This window comes from Hypanus sabinus, chromosome 22 (assembly GCF_030144855.1).
Source record: "Hypanus sabinus isolate sHypSab1 chromosome 22, sHypSab1.hap1, whole genome shotgun sequence".
In the NCBI taxonomy this organism is placed as follows: Eukaryota; Metazoa; Chordata; class Chondrichthyes; order Myliobatiformes; family Dasyatidae; genus Hypanus; species Hypanus sabinus.
In genome coordinates this window covers 4,894,376-4,911,331 of record NC_082727.1, presented here as the reverse complement: position 1 = coordinate 4,911,331, position 16,956 = coordinate 4,894,376, and the positions used below count along the sequence as shown (strand labels likewise).

At 36.4% G+C, this 16,956-nt stretch overlaps 1 protein-coding gene across 7 annotated transcripts in view; it reads left to right on the top strand.

Moving 5' to 3' along the window:
* Nucleotides 1–16,123, top strand: part of add3a (adducin 3 (gamma) a) — a 245,037-nt gene extending 228,914 nt beyond the window's left edge. For 6 of the 7 annotated variants that reach the window (XM_059946998.1, XM_059947001.1, XM_059946997.1 and 3 more), the window contains 4 exons: nt 4,533–4,622; nt 6,728–6,860; nt 11,108–11,191; nt 13,466–16,123. In XM_059946998.1, the coding sequence (XP_059802981.1) occupies nt 4,533–4,622; nt 6,728–6,860; nt 11,108–11,191; nt 13,466–13,731 (573 nt within the window). In that variant the 3' untranslated portion in view covers nt 13,732–16,123. The remainder of the gene's footprint in view (nt 1–4,532; nt 4,623–6,727; nt 6,861–11,107; nt 11,192–13,465) is intronic. The other variant, XM_059947003.1, reaches the window with a different exon arrangement.
* The last annotated feature ends 833 nt before the right edge of the window (nt 16,124–16,956 follow it).

Below are 16,956 nucleotides of genomic sequence, written 5' to 3'. Positions count from 1 at the left end.
GGTACAATTTGAGTGAAATTGTTGACCTTTCCAGAACCTAAAAAAACGTTGATTATCCTCCCTCCTAATGTGGGTCTCCTGTGCAAAAATAATATTAGCGTTCAATCTATGGAATACTTTAAATATTTTTTTACGTTTAATCGGATGATTTAAACCATTAGTATTCCACGAGATAAAGTTAATAGATTTATCCATCATACCAATATTAATTGTGTGTATCATAAAAGGTTAAAAAGACACATAACCCACAATTTAGGAAGAAGGAAAATTGATTCAGGAGCAACCGGAGATCCTGACACCTCAACAATATTAACAATTTAAAGTCAGCCCATAAACTAAAAGCAAAAAAATAAAAAGCAAAAGCATGAAAAAAGATCCCTCCCCCCTCCCCCCACCCTTTGAAAGAAAGCCAAGCGGCAGGCGCATAAACTAATACTAATATTACCCCCATTTCAAGATGGCAGCTCCATAAGAAAATTTTTTAAGAAAAAACTATATAACACCCCAATTAAAATATAGAGTTGCAAAAAAAAAATATATATATATATATATATATATATATATATACCTACATATATATATATATATATATATATACATACACATACACATACACACCCATATCAGACAAATCAAAAAAAAACTAAAATAGTAAAACCAGAAAGATCATTAATAAAAAAATACACATTAAAGTTTAAAAATGTGATACACCTTTAAAAAAGAAATTCCATATTCAGATACAAAGATGACGTTTCACAAGCCAAGACTTATGGGAAGAAGAAACGACATTTTGAGAAAGCCATATTACAAAATATGAATATAAATTCAGCAATCTAATGAGAAAATATAGTAAAAAAAAAGTTATCAAAATAGAATATTTTTATTAAAAAAAAGATTTAATAGACACTACAACATATTTAAAAAAAAAACTAAAGAAAAAGAATTCAAAACCTTTGTTCCATTTCTAAATACAGGCAAGCAAATAAACGCTTATAAAAAGTAAAGACTTATGGGAAGAAGAAACGACATTTTGAAAAAAATAATTCATTATTACAAAATACAAACGTATATAAAAAAAGGATATTATAAAGATTAAAACAGCATCTATAAGCAATAATAATAGTAAAAAAAAAAGACCCAGACCCATAGTTCAAAATAAGAAGTTATAACCCAACTTCCAGGGTTAAAACTTAAAATGAAATAACATCCTCTCTCCAAAAAAAAATCTTCAATGTAACTCATAGTTCAAGTTGCACTAGAGGATCGATGTTCTTCAACAAATTTCTTCGCTTCTTCAGGAGTGATAAAAAAGTGTAGACTGTTGTCGGGCAGCACAATTCTAAGCTTCGCTGGATACATTAAAGCTTGTTTAAAACCAAACGAATGAATCTCTGCCATCACTGGTTTAAAAGCGATCCTGGCTTTCATAACTTCATACGAATAGTCTTCAACTATTCGAAATGAATAATTTCTGTAGGAGATCATACCTTTATTACGAGCTAATCGAATTAGAAGCTCTTTCTCACGAGGATAATGAAGGCGAACAATCACGGCTCGTGGTTTATCAGACACAGACGAAAGCCTCGCAACTCTATGAGCGCGGTCAATAACAGGTTCATTTTTCAAACCTTCACCACCGAAAATTTCCCACAGTAATTTAGAGAAAAATTCAGTTAAATCACCGGACTCAACTTTTTCGGGAATTCCGATGATGCGCAAATTCTGTCTGCGAGAACGATTTTCAAGATCAGTAATTTTAAACTTGTACTGATCTAAAGTTTTAGCAGTCGACTCTATCTTCTTCTCTAACACTTCAATTGTACGTGCTTTTTCACAAATTGATTATTCAAGAGTCGTGATCTTATTTCCATGCTGTTGAACCTCTAACGCCTGCGACTGAAACTTAGTTTCAAGCGATTTAACAACTCCTTCAAGATCGGATATTTTCGAAGTAATCCTCCTTTCCAAACTTAACAGTTTACTGTCCAATTTACCTTCTAGTCTGCCTTCCAGAGCCGCAAATTTAGCATCCAGTTTATTGTCCAATTTACTTTCCATAACCGCAAATTTAACATCCAGTTTAGTGTCCAAAAGACCAACAATTGCGTCGATGGATAAAGGATCCTTAGCCGATTTCTTACTTGTAGCCATTTTAGGTTTGACAAGATTAGATCAACTATTATTTTAGGAAAAAAGGGTCAATCAAAGGTAGCAACTCATATGATTAAGTTCGAAAAGGTCTAATTAAAGGGTGATTATAGTTAAAAAAATAAAGAGCGCCTAAAAGGCAGATGCTTACGTCGCCATCTTGAAACTCCACCCCCAAAAATTTTCTAAATTCATTTTGAATCAATTTCATAGTCGGTGTCTTGGTATAAAATAATCGCATAGAAGTTCATGGACAGCAGGAGCATTACTATTTGCTAATTCCCTTGCAAGTCACAAACCATTGATTTGTCCAGAACTGGACTTATCCAGAACAGTGATGAGTCTGCATATCGACAGCAGGTGGACCAACTGGCGCTCTGGTGCAGTCGGAACAATCTGGAGCTGAACACGCTCAATACAAAGGAGATGATGGTGGATTTCAGGAGACATCCCTCCCGTTATGTTCCCCCTCACAGTCCTCAGCAGCCCTGTGTCCACCGTGGAGAACTTCAGGTTCCTGGGAACCACCATCTCTCAGGATCTGGTGGGAGCAGAACATCAGCTCCATCCTGAAGAAGGCCCAGCAGCGGATGTACTTCCTGCAGCTCTTGAGGAAATATGGTCTGCCTCAGGAATTGCTGCTGCAGTTCTATACTGCAGTCATTGAGTCTGTCCTGTGCACCTCCATCACTGTGTGGTTTGGAGCCGCCACCAAGCAGGATAGAACCAGACTACAGCGCACAGTGAGGACTGCCGAGCGCATCATTGGAGCCTCCCTGCCCTCTATTGTGGACCTGTACTCTTCCAGGTTGAAGAAGAGGGCGGGGAACATCATAAAGGACTCCTCCCATCCTGCACATGGACTGTTTGAACTGCTTCCGTCTTGTATGCGCTTCAGATCCCTCCAGACTAAGACTAATAGGCACTGGAGAAGTTTTTTCCCTACTGCGGTCACTTTGCTGAACAGTTAACTGTCGGCTAACTATTACTTGGATTGCACTACTTGTATGTATAATCTATATTTTCATTTATATTTATCATCTGTTATGAGCAGAGAGACAACATCTGCCGGAAGTAAATTCCTTGTATGTGTACATGTACTAGGCGATTAAAGTCTGATTCTGATTCTGATTAATGAATATCCATGCTCTGGTTATCTATCCACCAGAATCAGGTTTATTATCACTGGTATGTGACATGAAATTTGTTAACTTAGCAACAGCAGTTCAATGCAATACATAATATAGAAGGGAAAAATAATAATAACTAAGTAAATCAATTATAGTATACACATATTGAATAGATTAAAAATTGTGCAAAAAAACAAATAATATATATTTAAAAAGTGAGGTAGTCTTCAAGGGTTCAGTGTCCATTTAGGAATCAGATGGCAGAGGGGAAGAAGCTGTTCCTGAATTGCTGAGTGTGTGCTGTCAGCCTTCTGTACCTCCTACCTGATGGTAACAGTGAGAAAAGGGCATGACCTGGGTGCTGGAGGTCCTTAATAATGGATCCTGCCTTTCTGAGACACTACTCCCTGAAGATGTCATGGGTACTTTGTAGGCTATTGTCCAAGGTGGAGCTGACTAGATTTACAACTCTCTGCAATTTCTTTCGGTCCTGTACAGTAGCCCTCTTATACAAGACAGCGATGCAGCCTGTCCTCTCCATGGTATATGTATAGAAGTTTTTGAGTGTGTTTGTTGACATGCCAAATCTCTTCAAACTCCTAATGAAGTATAGCGGCTGTCTTACCAGATTGTGGATACCATCAAACCTTTTGAGAGATTTTCAGATTAAACTTTTCTTTTTTAAAAAAGCAAAATAGTTTATATCCCTTTTGTGCAAAATTGGACTTTTAATTAAGTACTCTTACTGATTTCACAATTCCAGATTTAGCTCAGACAGAAACCCAAATTTTGTTTTGCCTCACTGCTGATGGGCAGTTAAGATTGTAAATAGCTGCTGTAACTGGAAACTTTATCTTACATAGTTTAGCTACACAAAAGTCAGAGACTGAGAATAAGGAGGTATATTGAACTTAATCCTTTTTGCCTCCACAGAAATACTTCCTTTAATTTTTCATATAATGTGTTTTATCAACCTGTTTTCCTAATGCCTGGTATTTTGGAATTATTTTGGTATGGATGGTTTGCTGTTTGTTCATTTTCATGTTCATGGTAAATGGTTGTTCTGAAACCTTTTGAACTAATAAGGATACCACCACTGTTCTGCTCAGATTCAGATGCTTTAGCTTGAAGTTAAAAGAATCACATGAAACTCTTTGATCACATCAAAGCTGTTTAATGACATTTACAAGAGTCATGTTTCCTGCTGTACACAGCATGCCTGAACCAATGACTGAGTCATTACTATTGTTCCAGATCCGTGAACAAAATCGATATGACATGAAGACTGCAGGGCCACAGTCGCAATTACTGGCTGGTATTGTTATAGAGAAGAAAGGCACCCCGGTACAGTTGCATCATGTATTTTAATTTGCAGTTTTGTCTTTCACTTGTAATTTTCATTCATGTTCATACCAAGAGTAACCAATTAAATTCCCTATAATTAAAGCTTCCACAGTTAAAATGAACCATTGCTTAGATCAGTTATAAAGGGAAGACTGGCATCCATTAAACTAACGTCAGTGTCAGGGTTCCCAGTTACATTCCTTTATTTGCAGATTAGCCAAAATGAAGATAACTCTTCAGCTTTACACTGAATTATCTTAAATGAAACACAATTAAATAAATCCCTGTTGAAATAAACTCAGTGTTATAAAGTAATACAAAATCGAAGTTGTGCTTTCTTTTTGGTACTGTGTTATTTTCACCATTGTTTTTGTTTCAGATATCTTTATCTTGCAGCCTAAATGGTAACCTTACTGCCTCTGGCAAATGTAATTGAAGTTATTAATTTTTTTACACTACTCCCTTCACCAATGGTCACATATAGCTGCCGAATCACATTCACGCACATAACTGCTGCGGGGGTGGTAACAGCAGCTCAGATATTGTATTGACGTTCATAAACAGGTTCTGCCAGAACTGCCAACCAGATCACAGAAGCCAATCTATGGCCATTGTAATTCAGTCCAAGTGATATCTAGAATTAACTAAGCAAACTGGATTAGCAAAAATAATAGAACCACATTATGCTCCACAGCTATTTATGTCCTCTCCCCTTTTTATAGGTAATTTGGGATAGTCGATTGGTCTTCAGATTACTTTAGTGTTTTGTTCCTTAGTAAACTGATTTCTCTGTAAGTCAGAAACCCGTTTCTGTAGCTACCCATATTGTATCACTGCATATGCTTCATTTCATGGAATATCAATGTTCATTATAACATTATGAATGTAAAAAATGGAACGTAATCTGCCTCCAGTTTTATTATTAGTATATTATTATTATTACTATCTTGAAAATTTCTTTAGAAATTGATTGAAGAATTTTCATAAAGTCATATTTAAGACCACAAAATACAGGAGCAAATTAGGCCATTTGGCCCATTGTCTGCCATTTTAACATGGCTGAAACATTTCCCCCTCAACCCCAGTCTCCTACCTTCTCACCTTCATGCCCTGGCTAATCAAAAATCTATCAGCATTGCCTTAAATATACCCAATGACCTGGCCTCTACAGTTGCCTTTGGCAACAAGTTCCACCGATTCACCCTTCTCTGGCTAAATTAATTCTTCCTTATCTTCATTCTAAATGGGCATTCCTTTATTCTGATTCTGAGTCTGTGACCGCTGGTCTTGGACTCCGCCACCTTCCCTCTCCAAATCTATCCTATTGAGGCCTTTCCGTAAGTCCTCTATAACCCTTTGCTGACCTTGCCAGCTCTGCACAAATCCCAAAGAGTGAAGAAAAAAAACTTCATTGGTTGTAATACTGATCAGAGTTAAAACTTTGTTTATTCTTAAATAAATATGATTGAAATATTCTGAAATGGATTTGATAGTTTCTTTGAATAATCTGGTTTCATAAATGGGAAAACACATTTTGAAATGTTGCACTATCAACATAATATTCTAAAGATATATTTGAATTTGAGCAGTTGAGGATCTAAGTATTAACCAAAGATAGCCTCCAAAGGCTTGCTAAGGACAATGCATTGATATCCAGATTACTTTTTTGAGGAAAGAAATTAAATAGATTTAATATATGAATATTAGGAAATATCGGTCAACTTACTTTGTGCATTGTGCTACACTGGTTAACAAAGTTTGTAAAAGGGAAATGTTTAGAGGAAATGAATATTGTTTAATTTGGTAAATAATTGGAATGCCACAAATCTTAGGTCTACAACAAGGATAAATGTTGATTATTTTAATTAATTGAGTTTATTTAAAGAAAATGCATTTCTATTATGCTCCAAATTGAAATGCCCCAAGATTATTTGTAATAGTTATACCCAAGTCAGTTAGATCTGTACATTGTCCTTGCTAAAGAAGGAAATTTATAGTAAATTGTTTTCTTCACAATGTTACAAACATTCACCAAACTAAAATTTCTATAACAATGCTGCAAATTTTATGTGGAGGGAATTTACATAAAAACTCTTGCTTTTCAGCTCACACAACTGGAAATCGAAAGATTGGAAGAACAGATGCCGCCAGGCCCACCAAACCCATTCAATTACCTCAATGAGAATGAATTGGAGGAATATAAAAGGATGATTGAACGAAAACAACAAGGATTGGATGGTAAGGACTTGTGTATTTAAATTATAGAAACAAAACTAAAATAACATCCTGAAATTTCTGATTGCACAATACAAGGATTTTGCCAGGGCTTGAGGACCTAAGTTATAGGGAAAGGTTGAAGAGGTTAGTACTTTATTCCCTGGAATGTAGAAGAATGGTGGGAGATTTGATAGAGATATTTAGAATTGTAAGACCATAAGACATGAGCAGAATTAATCCATTTTGCCAGTCAAGTCTGTTCTGCCTTCCAATTATGGCTGATACTTTTTTTTTGCCCTCCTCAGCCCCACTACCTAGCCTCCACAGCTGCCTGTGATAATAAATTCCATATTCCACAAATTCACCACCCCCTGGCTAAAGAAATTTCTCCATATCTCTGTTTTAAATGAACACCCCTCTATCCTGAGGCTGTGCCCTCTTGTCCTGGTTTCCCACACTGTGGGGGGTATCCTTTCCACATCTACTTAGTTTAGGCCCTTCAGCATTCAAAAGATTTCAATAAGATTCCCCCCCCATCCTTCTAAGTTCCAGCAAGTACAGACCCAGAGCTATCAAAATTCCTTGTATGATAACCCTTCATTTGACGGAATTGTCCTTGTAAATCTCCTCTGAACCCACTCCAATGCCAGCATATCTTTTAGCTGAGGAGCCCAAAACTATTCACAATACTCAAGGTGAGGCCTCACCACTTAGGGTTGAAAGCGTAAACAGCTTTAAGTTCCTTGGCATCCACATCACTGAGGACCTCATGATCTGTACACTCCACTGTAGTGAAAAGGCACAACAGCGCCTCTTACACCTCAGATGGTTGAGGAAGTTTGGTATGGACCCCCAAATCCTAAAAACTTTCTATAGGGGCACAACTGAGAGCATCCTGACTGGCTGCATCACTGCCTGCTATGGAAACTGTACCTCCCTCATTCGCAGGATTCTGCAGAGAGTGGTGTGGTCAGCCCAGCACACTTAGATGTGAACTTCCCACTATGAGGAAGATCATTGGGGACCTGAGTCACCCCAACCACAATCTATTCCAGCTGCTAGCATCCAGGAAATGATGAATAAAATGCAGCATAAAAGCCAAGACTAACGGGCTCCTGGACAGCTTCTTCCACCAGGCCATCGGACTGATGAACTCGCACTAATTTGAGTGTAATTCTACAGTACATTGACCGTTCTATTTATTATAAATTATTATAAATTACTATGATTGCACATTTAGATAGATGTATGTAAAGATTTTTACTCATGTATGTGAAGGATATAAGAAATAAAGTCAATTCAATTCACCGATCCCTTATAAAGGTTCAGCATCACATCCCTGCTCTTGTATTCTAGACCCCTTGAAATGAATGCTAACATTGCATTTGCCTTCCTCACCCACCAACTCTACCTGCAAGTTAACTTTTAGGTTGTTCTGTACAAGGGCTCTCAAGTCCCTTTCCATTTCAAGAGTTTTTGATTTTCCCCCCATTTAGAAAATAGCTTGCACGTTTATTTCTTCTACTGAAGTACATTATCATACATTTTCCAACATTGTATTTCATTTGCCACTCTCTTTGTCCATTCTCTTAATCTGTCTAAGTCCTTCTGCAGCCTACCTGTTTCCTCAACACTACTTGCCCTTCCACCAATCTTCGTATCATCTGCAAACTTGGCAACAAAGCCATCTGTTCTATCATCTATCATGATTCTATCATAAAAAGAAGCAGTCCTAACACACACCCTTGTGGAACACCACTGTCACCCAACCAGAAAAGGATCCTTTTATTCCCACTCGCTGCCTCCTACCAATTAGCCAATGCTCTAATCATGTTAGTAACTTTCCTGTAATATCATGGGCTCTCAACTTGGTAAGCAGCCTCATGTCGCATATTGTCAAAGGCCTGCTGGAAGTCCAAATATACAACATCTACTGCATTCCCTTTATCTATCCTATGTGTAACATCCTCAAGGAATTCCAACAGGTTTGTCAGGTAGATTTTCCCTTAAGGAAACCCTGCTGACTTTGTCCCATTTTGTCCCATGTCACCAAGTGCTCCATAACCTCATCCTTAACAAACAACTCCAACATCTTCCTAACCACTGTGGTTAGGCTAACTGGTCTCTAATTTCCTTTCTACTGCCTTCCTCCTTTCTTAAAGAGTGGAGTGATATTTGCAAATTTCCAGTCCCTTCCATGCCAGAGTCCAATGATCTTTCAAAAATCATTACTAATACTTCCACAATCTCTAATGCTACCTCTTTCAGAACTCAAGGGTGTGTTCATCTGGTCCAGGTGACTTGTGTACCCTTAGGTCTTTCAGCTTTTTGAGCACCTTCTCCCTTGTAATAGTAACTGCACTCAGTTCTTTTCTCTCACACCTTCCAACATCTGTCACACTGCTAGTGTCTTCCACAGTGAAGACTGCTACAAAATACTCGTTTAGTTCATCTGCCATCTCTTTGTCCCCATTACTATTTCTCTGGCCTCATTTCCTAGTGGTCCTATGTCCACTCTCATTTCTATTTTTATTTACATACTTGAAAAAAACTTTTACTATCCATTTTGTTATTGTTTGCTAGCTTGCTTTCGTATTTCATCTTTTCCCTCCTAATGGTTCTTTCAGTTGCTCTCTGTAGGGTTTTAAAAGCTTCCCAATTATCTGTCTTCTCACTCATTTTTGCTCTTTTGATCTTTGACTTCCCAAGTCAGCCACGGTTGTACTATTTTGCCATTTGAGTATTTGTTTTTGGAAGAAATCTATCCTGCAACTTCCTTATTTTTCCCAGAAACTCAAACCATTTGCTGCCCTGCTGTCATCCCTGTCAGTATCTCCTTCCAATTTACTTTGGCAAGCTCCTCTCTCATACCACTGTAGTTTATTTATGAGAGGATTAGGTAGGGTAAATGCAATTCCTGAGGTTATGGGTTAAGATTGCAAGGTGAAATGTTTGAGGGGAACATGAAAGGAAACTTATTCACTCAGAGGGTGTTGAGAGTGTGGAGTGAGCTGCCAGCAGAGGTGTGTTTGAGTGCAACGTTTAAGAGAAGTTTGGATTGGAGGGATGTGAAGGGCTGTGGTCCAGATGCAGATTAATGGAACTAGGTAGAATAATTGTTTGGCATGTACTAGATGGGCCAAAGAGCCTGCTTCTGTGCTGTAATCCAGTAAGACAATTAATAATTTAGTTTGAATTTGTGTAATCAGTGTAGACAATGAAATGTTGCTGTATTAGGATAAATTGAAAACAGTGACCTCCTGTGGTTGATGCATCTAAATTTCATGTGAAACTATCTTTGTATTTTAATATTTACTGGTTTAATTTAGAATTTCAACCTGATTCTGTTAGAAGCTCAAGATTTACCAAGGAGTGGTTATAAGTATCTTAGTTCCCTCCCTATTCCTCATGTTCTATTTCTCTCAGTTTTGTAGTTTAAGTTGTTGATTCTCCCCTTTAGTGGGAGAATACAATGTACATAAAATGATCTAAATTAAAGACCTTGTAAGTAAGAGAAGCGTCTTATTTTCAGATGTATTTGTCTTTCTGAATTCAATCATAACTCCAAGCCTGTGCTGGCACTAAATGTTTTGTCAACATTTTTTAATGTTGGAATATTAATGTAGAAAGGCTTTCTCCTTCTTTCCATATTTCACATAATGGGTATGATTGATGTTATGCTCCCATTCCTCTCTCTATCCCTTTATCCCCCCCTTCCCCCTCCACCCCAGCGTGCCCTTTTTCTGAACCCCCTACCCCCACAGAGAGATGGAGAGAGAGAGAGCGAAGTTTTCATTCACATGAAGAATGACCAGTAGGGTGTAGTAATTAAAGTCTGATGGCTCCTTTGAATAATATCTAACATGAGTCACCTTCACAGGGACTAAATGTTCTTACTAATTTTGTGTGAAATCATTAACTATTTCATGTAATGTGGCTCAAGTCTAAAAGAAACAGATTAGTCAAATATTAACTGTTGGACAATGAACCACACTTTCTTTTCAGTTAAGTTTCATAGCTGTTTCAGTTTCACTCATTTTAGATTAAACTAATGCTACTTTTAGCTGCATTCTTTGTAAACAACAGCATTTGGCATGCTACAGCATAGAAAAACAAAATTAGCTTTGCCGTAAAAGTGACTATGATGCTGACTGTGCTTTGCATTTATTCACTAAACAGATGTTTGTACTAAAAAGCATGAAACCTTTATTAAAGCTTGCAGAATTTTAACACTAAAAAAGAAAACAAAACTAACTCTTCCCCTACAGATACTGAGCATGAATTAACATCAGATGATGGTTCTGCGTTCTCACCAGCTCAATCCCCACAAGCCTCACCAGCACCATTGGAAGGTGGGACATTTCAATTCTTGTTCTTTAGTCATTTACTTTCCCAGGCAACACTGACGTTCTATACAAATTTCAATTCCCATTACTACAACATAGACCAGTTGAGGAAATGTATGTGGTTATATTACTGGTTCATCTATTTATGTTGATCTAGCACCTTGACCAAGGTTTATAGGAGGAATATTACAAAAAATGAATCAAACTTACAAAAGGAAGTGTGCTGCTCTTTAAATGACCGAATACTTGGTCAAGAAGTTGTGCTTAGAGTGGCATTAAGGAAATATTAGTAATAGATTTATTATTGTCACAGATACCAAACTACAGAGCAATCTTTGTTTTGCATGCCATCCATAGAGATCATTTTACATTTTGGTAATAGGAAAACAATAACAGTGCAGAACAGTGTTACGGTTTTAAGAGGAAGTGCAGTATAGGTAAGACAGCAAGGTGCAGGGCCTAAAACAAATTAGATTGTGAGATCCAGAGTCCATCTCTGTCATTCTGGAGTTCTGTTTAGTAATCTAATAACAATGGAGATAGAAGCTTTTATAAGAAACAGGATAGAAATACAGATTTTAAGGAATATCTTATTAGAGAAAAGGAGGACTTCCAGAGCTCAGATCCTTCGCAGTTAAAGGCAGGCTTCAAATGGAATGATTAAAATTGGGCATCATCAGCAGGCTGCAGCAGTTATGAAGGCCAGACTGGAGAATCAGTTACAGCAATAAGAGGAGGGTGAGGCATGGAGAGAGTTAAAAAGGAGGATGGGGATGTTAAAAACTCATTGCTGCTTACCTAGGAAATAATGTAGATTGGGTATGAGGGTTATCGGGTAATGACATGGTGCAGGGTAGAACACAGGTAGTAGAAATATAAAACAATGAAGTCGTAGAGAAAATGAAGTAGCAGCTCAGAAATATATTGAAGTAACCAAATCAAGGTCTAAAGATTTCACTTCCTATGACCCAGGGTTGGTAGACTTGGTGAAGATACAGAGATGGGAATAGGCAGAGTCAGTCATAATATAGATATGTAATTTGACACTGATCTCGGTTCAATAACAAGGTTACAAACAGTCTGGTTCAGTCCCAAACAGATGCCAGGGAGAGAGATGGTCAGTGGTTAAGAACCAAATTAAAATTGAATAAGAGGTGGGTTAGGCCATAGAGCTCTATAAACCTATTCTGCCATTTATTAAATTAATCGCCAAACGGTACTTGACATCTACACGTTCTTGTCTGTTCCCCACAACCCTTCATTCCTATATATACACAACACATCTTGCTTTGAAGGTTGAATATACTCATTGACTTGGCCTCCAGGCTTCTCAGAGAATTTCAACGAGTTCTTCATCTTTGTGTCCCAGAGTTCTAGATTCCTCGGAAGAGCAAATCTGCTTCACCTCCATCCCATCATACCATTTAGAAATTTCTGTTTTAAGAAAATCACCTCTCATTCTAATAAATATTCCAAATAGTAAAAGGTCTTCCCCTCATGATCAACCAAATGAACATTCTCTAAACTGCTACCCATACAAGTATGTATCTCAAAAAGGAGGCCCAAACTGTTAAGTATCCAGAGTTCAGTTGTAATGAAGTGATCCTAGTGTTACTGAAAAGCTGGTACCAGGCTTAAATAAAAACAGAGAATCTCTCTGTGGGGAAAGAAATGGTTATCATATCATGTCAGTGATATTTTCTGTTTTTAGTCCAATTTTTTGTATGTAAAGCATGCAAATGTATAAATCGACTTTTGTAAACAAGAAGGCCAGTATTCCCTTTGCCTTCCTCATTACTTGTACTGATTACAGCATTTGTGTTTTACATTAAAGGATTCCCTTTTATATCAGCATTTTATCTATTTAAGCAATATTCTGGTTTTCTATTTGATATATATTTTCCAATATACTCCATGTGTCAAATTTTCAGTTGCTCATTTAACCTATGTCTGTTTTGTTAGAAAGTATGGTCTTGGCTTATTGAGAAATGGGTTGAGAACAGACAGTGAATTTCACTAACAACAAAGGGCATGCTGGGAAAGAAATGCTCTGATTATTTACATATGATTTGACAATCTGTCTGGCTATAGGACTAAGATTATACATTTACTTCCCTTAGTGCATCTTAGATGGCATGCATGTATCAAAATTACTTTTTACAATCACAGAATTTTGATTTTCTGCTAAACATTCAACAGCATTCTAAAACACTTTAATTGTATTTATTTTTCTTAGTTTAAAGTAAATGTAACTGTTGTACATTAATAATTCTGCCTCAGAAAACACGATGGTGGTGGTGAATGGAGGAAAGGAAGATGGGCAAGCTTTTGCAGAAGATGTAACAAACCGCATCAGCCAGTTAACAACCAACACTGTGGAGAGTGTGGAGGTCACCATCAAGTCAACAGAAACAGTGGATTTGAATGCCAGTGACACCCTTTCACCAGAAGGGTCTCCTTCTAAATCTCCATCAAAAAAGAAAAAGAAATTCCGCACACCATCCTTCCTGAAAAAGAACAAAAAGAAAGAGAAGGTGGAAGCATAATGATGGGTTTGCAGGGGTGTTGCGCAATTAAATTTCTGGTCAGATTAATGTCAGTCTTAAATGCATAACTGATGTATTCAGCTAAATGTGCTAAACATCATTTGCCCTTGCACTGACCAAGAATAGATGGAAAAATGGCACATTTATACAGATAGTTTAAATCTGACATTGAAATATTATTGCAAGTTTCTTTTAGAATTAACCTTTTGCCAAAATAAAATCACATTCTAGTTAATTCTAGACATGAAACAGTTGTACTATGGAATTGATTTTAACCTTTAAACAAGCTCATCTCAATAAATCCATCAAAGTGTGGAAATTTTATACATTTAGACAGATTTAATCCATGACTGAAACTTTATAAATTTTTTAATACTATGAAATAAATGTTGCAAGCATGCTGTATAAGGGTCTAAAGAGAAAAGTAAATGACTAAGAATGCTTGTCTCAAGTATACCTGGGGAAAGTCTAGGCATGTTGTGGTTCTGATATTGGATTAGGTTATACAAAACTGGACTCGTGTCAATAGTGGTTTTTGTTCTTTTTTATACTGCACTTTTTGGTAATACTTAATTTACTAGTGACTAAAACTTAAGTGAATTCATGAGGTAACCAAATGAAGGAGAAATAATGCTACCAAAAAGGGAAAGAGGAGGTGCTGTTAGAGTAATTAATGGGGAAAGGATTGAGTTGTAATAAATGACAAGTGGTATTAAAGCAATTGATGTTTTTTGAAATTGTGGATGAACTTGTAGTGTAAAAAGAAAAAAGGCATGAAACTAACATTTTAAATGCATGACATAGAACAATTAAGCTAGAACAGGACAATCAACCAGGGCTAGCATGCTCCTTGAAACATCTGATTTTTGATTGACCCATTTTTTCCCCATTTCTACCCTTAACTCCTAACGTGCCAAGTAATATTGTCAGCATTATTTGGATTCACATCTGACCAATATCCTTGTGGCACATGATTGGCAATCAGTTGTTGACCAGTAAGCTGAATGTACTATTTTGGCTTGCCCATTGATGAGTTTAGGGTTTGTCCTCATGACCTGTGTTAGCTGATACTTTCTCTCTCCTGGAAGATTAGTTTTCCCAGTATAAGATTGATTTTCAATGTGAATTTCAACCCCATTTTTATTGCAGTTGTGAGTTTATTCTTTAGTGATAATAACAAATGTTTATAACAGTATGTTGCCAGGAAACCCATTTTTTTAACAAAAAAGAATTTTACTGGATTATCATGTTATTAATTGTCAAGAATAGCAGCCTCTAGAATTTCTTTCACATTTATATGTAAAAGTTCTTTCATATTATACGTTCCCTTGTGTAAAGTAATGCATTTGCTATGAAGTATTTTCTTGTGTGAAATGAAATGTGCAGTGGGTAACAATAAGATCATGATTTTAAAAGATTTGGAAAATGATGAATGATGTGCGCATTTTGTGATTACAACTAGACTAACTACATGCTGATGACTTCCATGTCCTTCTGAACAAAATGCCAAAATTGGGAGAAGTAATTATATTTTTAATTTGAGTCTTTGTTTCAGAATGACAATATGGTATTTTTATATGCATAAGAGATATAAAATTTAAGCACTAATCTGCATCTTCTTTCTGCATGTATACAACCTTGACGAAGATGGGTTTACCAGATGAACAGATTTCTGTTACTATTTTTTTCAGTAAAATCTTTTATTGGTAATTCTGCCAAAAATAGGTCTAATAAGTTTGTGACTTTAAGATTAGAAACTCAAAAGAAAGCCACTAGATGTGTTTGGGAGAAAATAAAGAAAACCACTAACATTGGGGTCTGTGATTTGAATCCCAATTAGCAATGTGAATGAGTTTTTGATTCTGAGTATCGCACGTTGATGAATAGAATCAGAGTTGATAGATGGTGTGAGGCTGTAGAAATGGATCTCTGAAAGGGAACAACACCATATCAACACTAAATACTGGAATAAAAAAATAAAGTTTAACTAGTGTTTTTTTTGTTTTATATAAAAAAACAACTTTTTAGTTTAACCCTTTAAGACAATTATCCAAGCCTTATGCTATTGGTAAATTTGGATGGAGGGCAAGGAGAAGGTTGGGGTTTTTTTTGGGTTGGGGAGGGAAACTGCATAATTTATGCAGCTTTTGTGCATTGCTTTAAATGGAGTTAAGTGATCTTGTTGCACCTTGTTAAAGGCACTATATGTAAGTGCAGCAACCCTGTGGAATATATAAAGCTTTAACAAAATTGCTTTCTAGATGTGTTGCTAAACCATTTAAAGTCCACTAATAAACAGTATTTTACAATGTGGAAACATCTCATTTTAGTCATCTGTAATTTGTACCTTTTACTAGACATTTTTCCCAATAACCTTACTCTTTGATTGAAATCCTAATTATTTGATGTTATGTGCTTATTAAATTATATTCTAATAAAATTCCATAGCTTTCTTATTTTTGAAATTCTGTAATGCATCTAAACTATTGGAGTATTTTAAAATCTGGAATCTGCTTATGGAAGAATGTAAAAGAAATGGCACTCTGTATAGCAGCTTACTTGCGCTATGAAAAAAATTAAATACCTATATCAACACAAAATTCGTCTTGCCTCTGCATGAAATAAATCTAAGCAATAGATTAGTAATGAAATCTTTTTCTGTAGGGGTTGGATGTCTTTGTTCAAATGAAGGTTGTGATGTAATCTCATCACAGGAAACAACTAATCAGTTTTTACACATTATATTCAGCTAAGATACCATGGGTCTTTGCCGATTGTTGTTTAAGTGGACGCAATCTACAGACAATAGTATTTAATACAATGCCTGTGTTCTCCAATAATTTCTAAAACAATGCTTTTTTATTGTAGGATGTCAGCATTGCCTGGCGCTTTCCTGCTCTTGAATCATATTTTTAGAGTCTGGATTTGCATTTTGGCCAGTTCTTGTCAAAAGAGCTTATTCTGGGTAGTATCAGAGTCACCATTCCCAATATGTAGGAAAATTGACTGAGGCACATGCAGCTATCAGTGAATGAGAGCTGTAAAATACTGTGATCTTTTAAATATGAAATAAAGCTTCCACATCCTCTCTGTAATGAGGTGACTAGAATTGAAGGCAATACTCTGTTGTCTAACCAGTTTTGAAGAGCTGCAACATACCTCACAATTCTTGAACTCAGTGCTCCAACTAATAAAGGCCAACACACCCATGTCTTCATAAACACC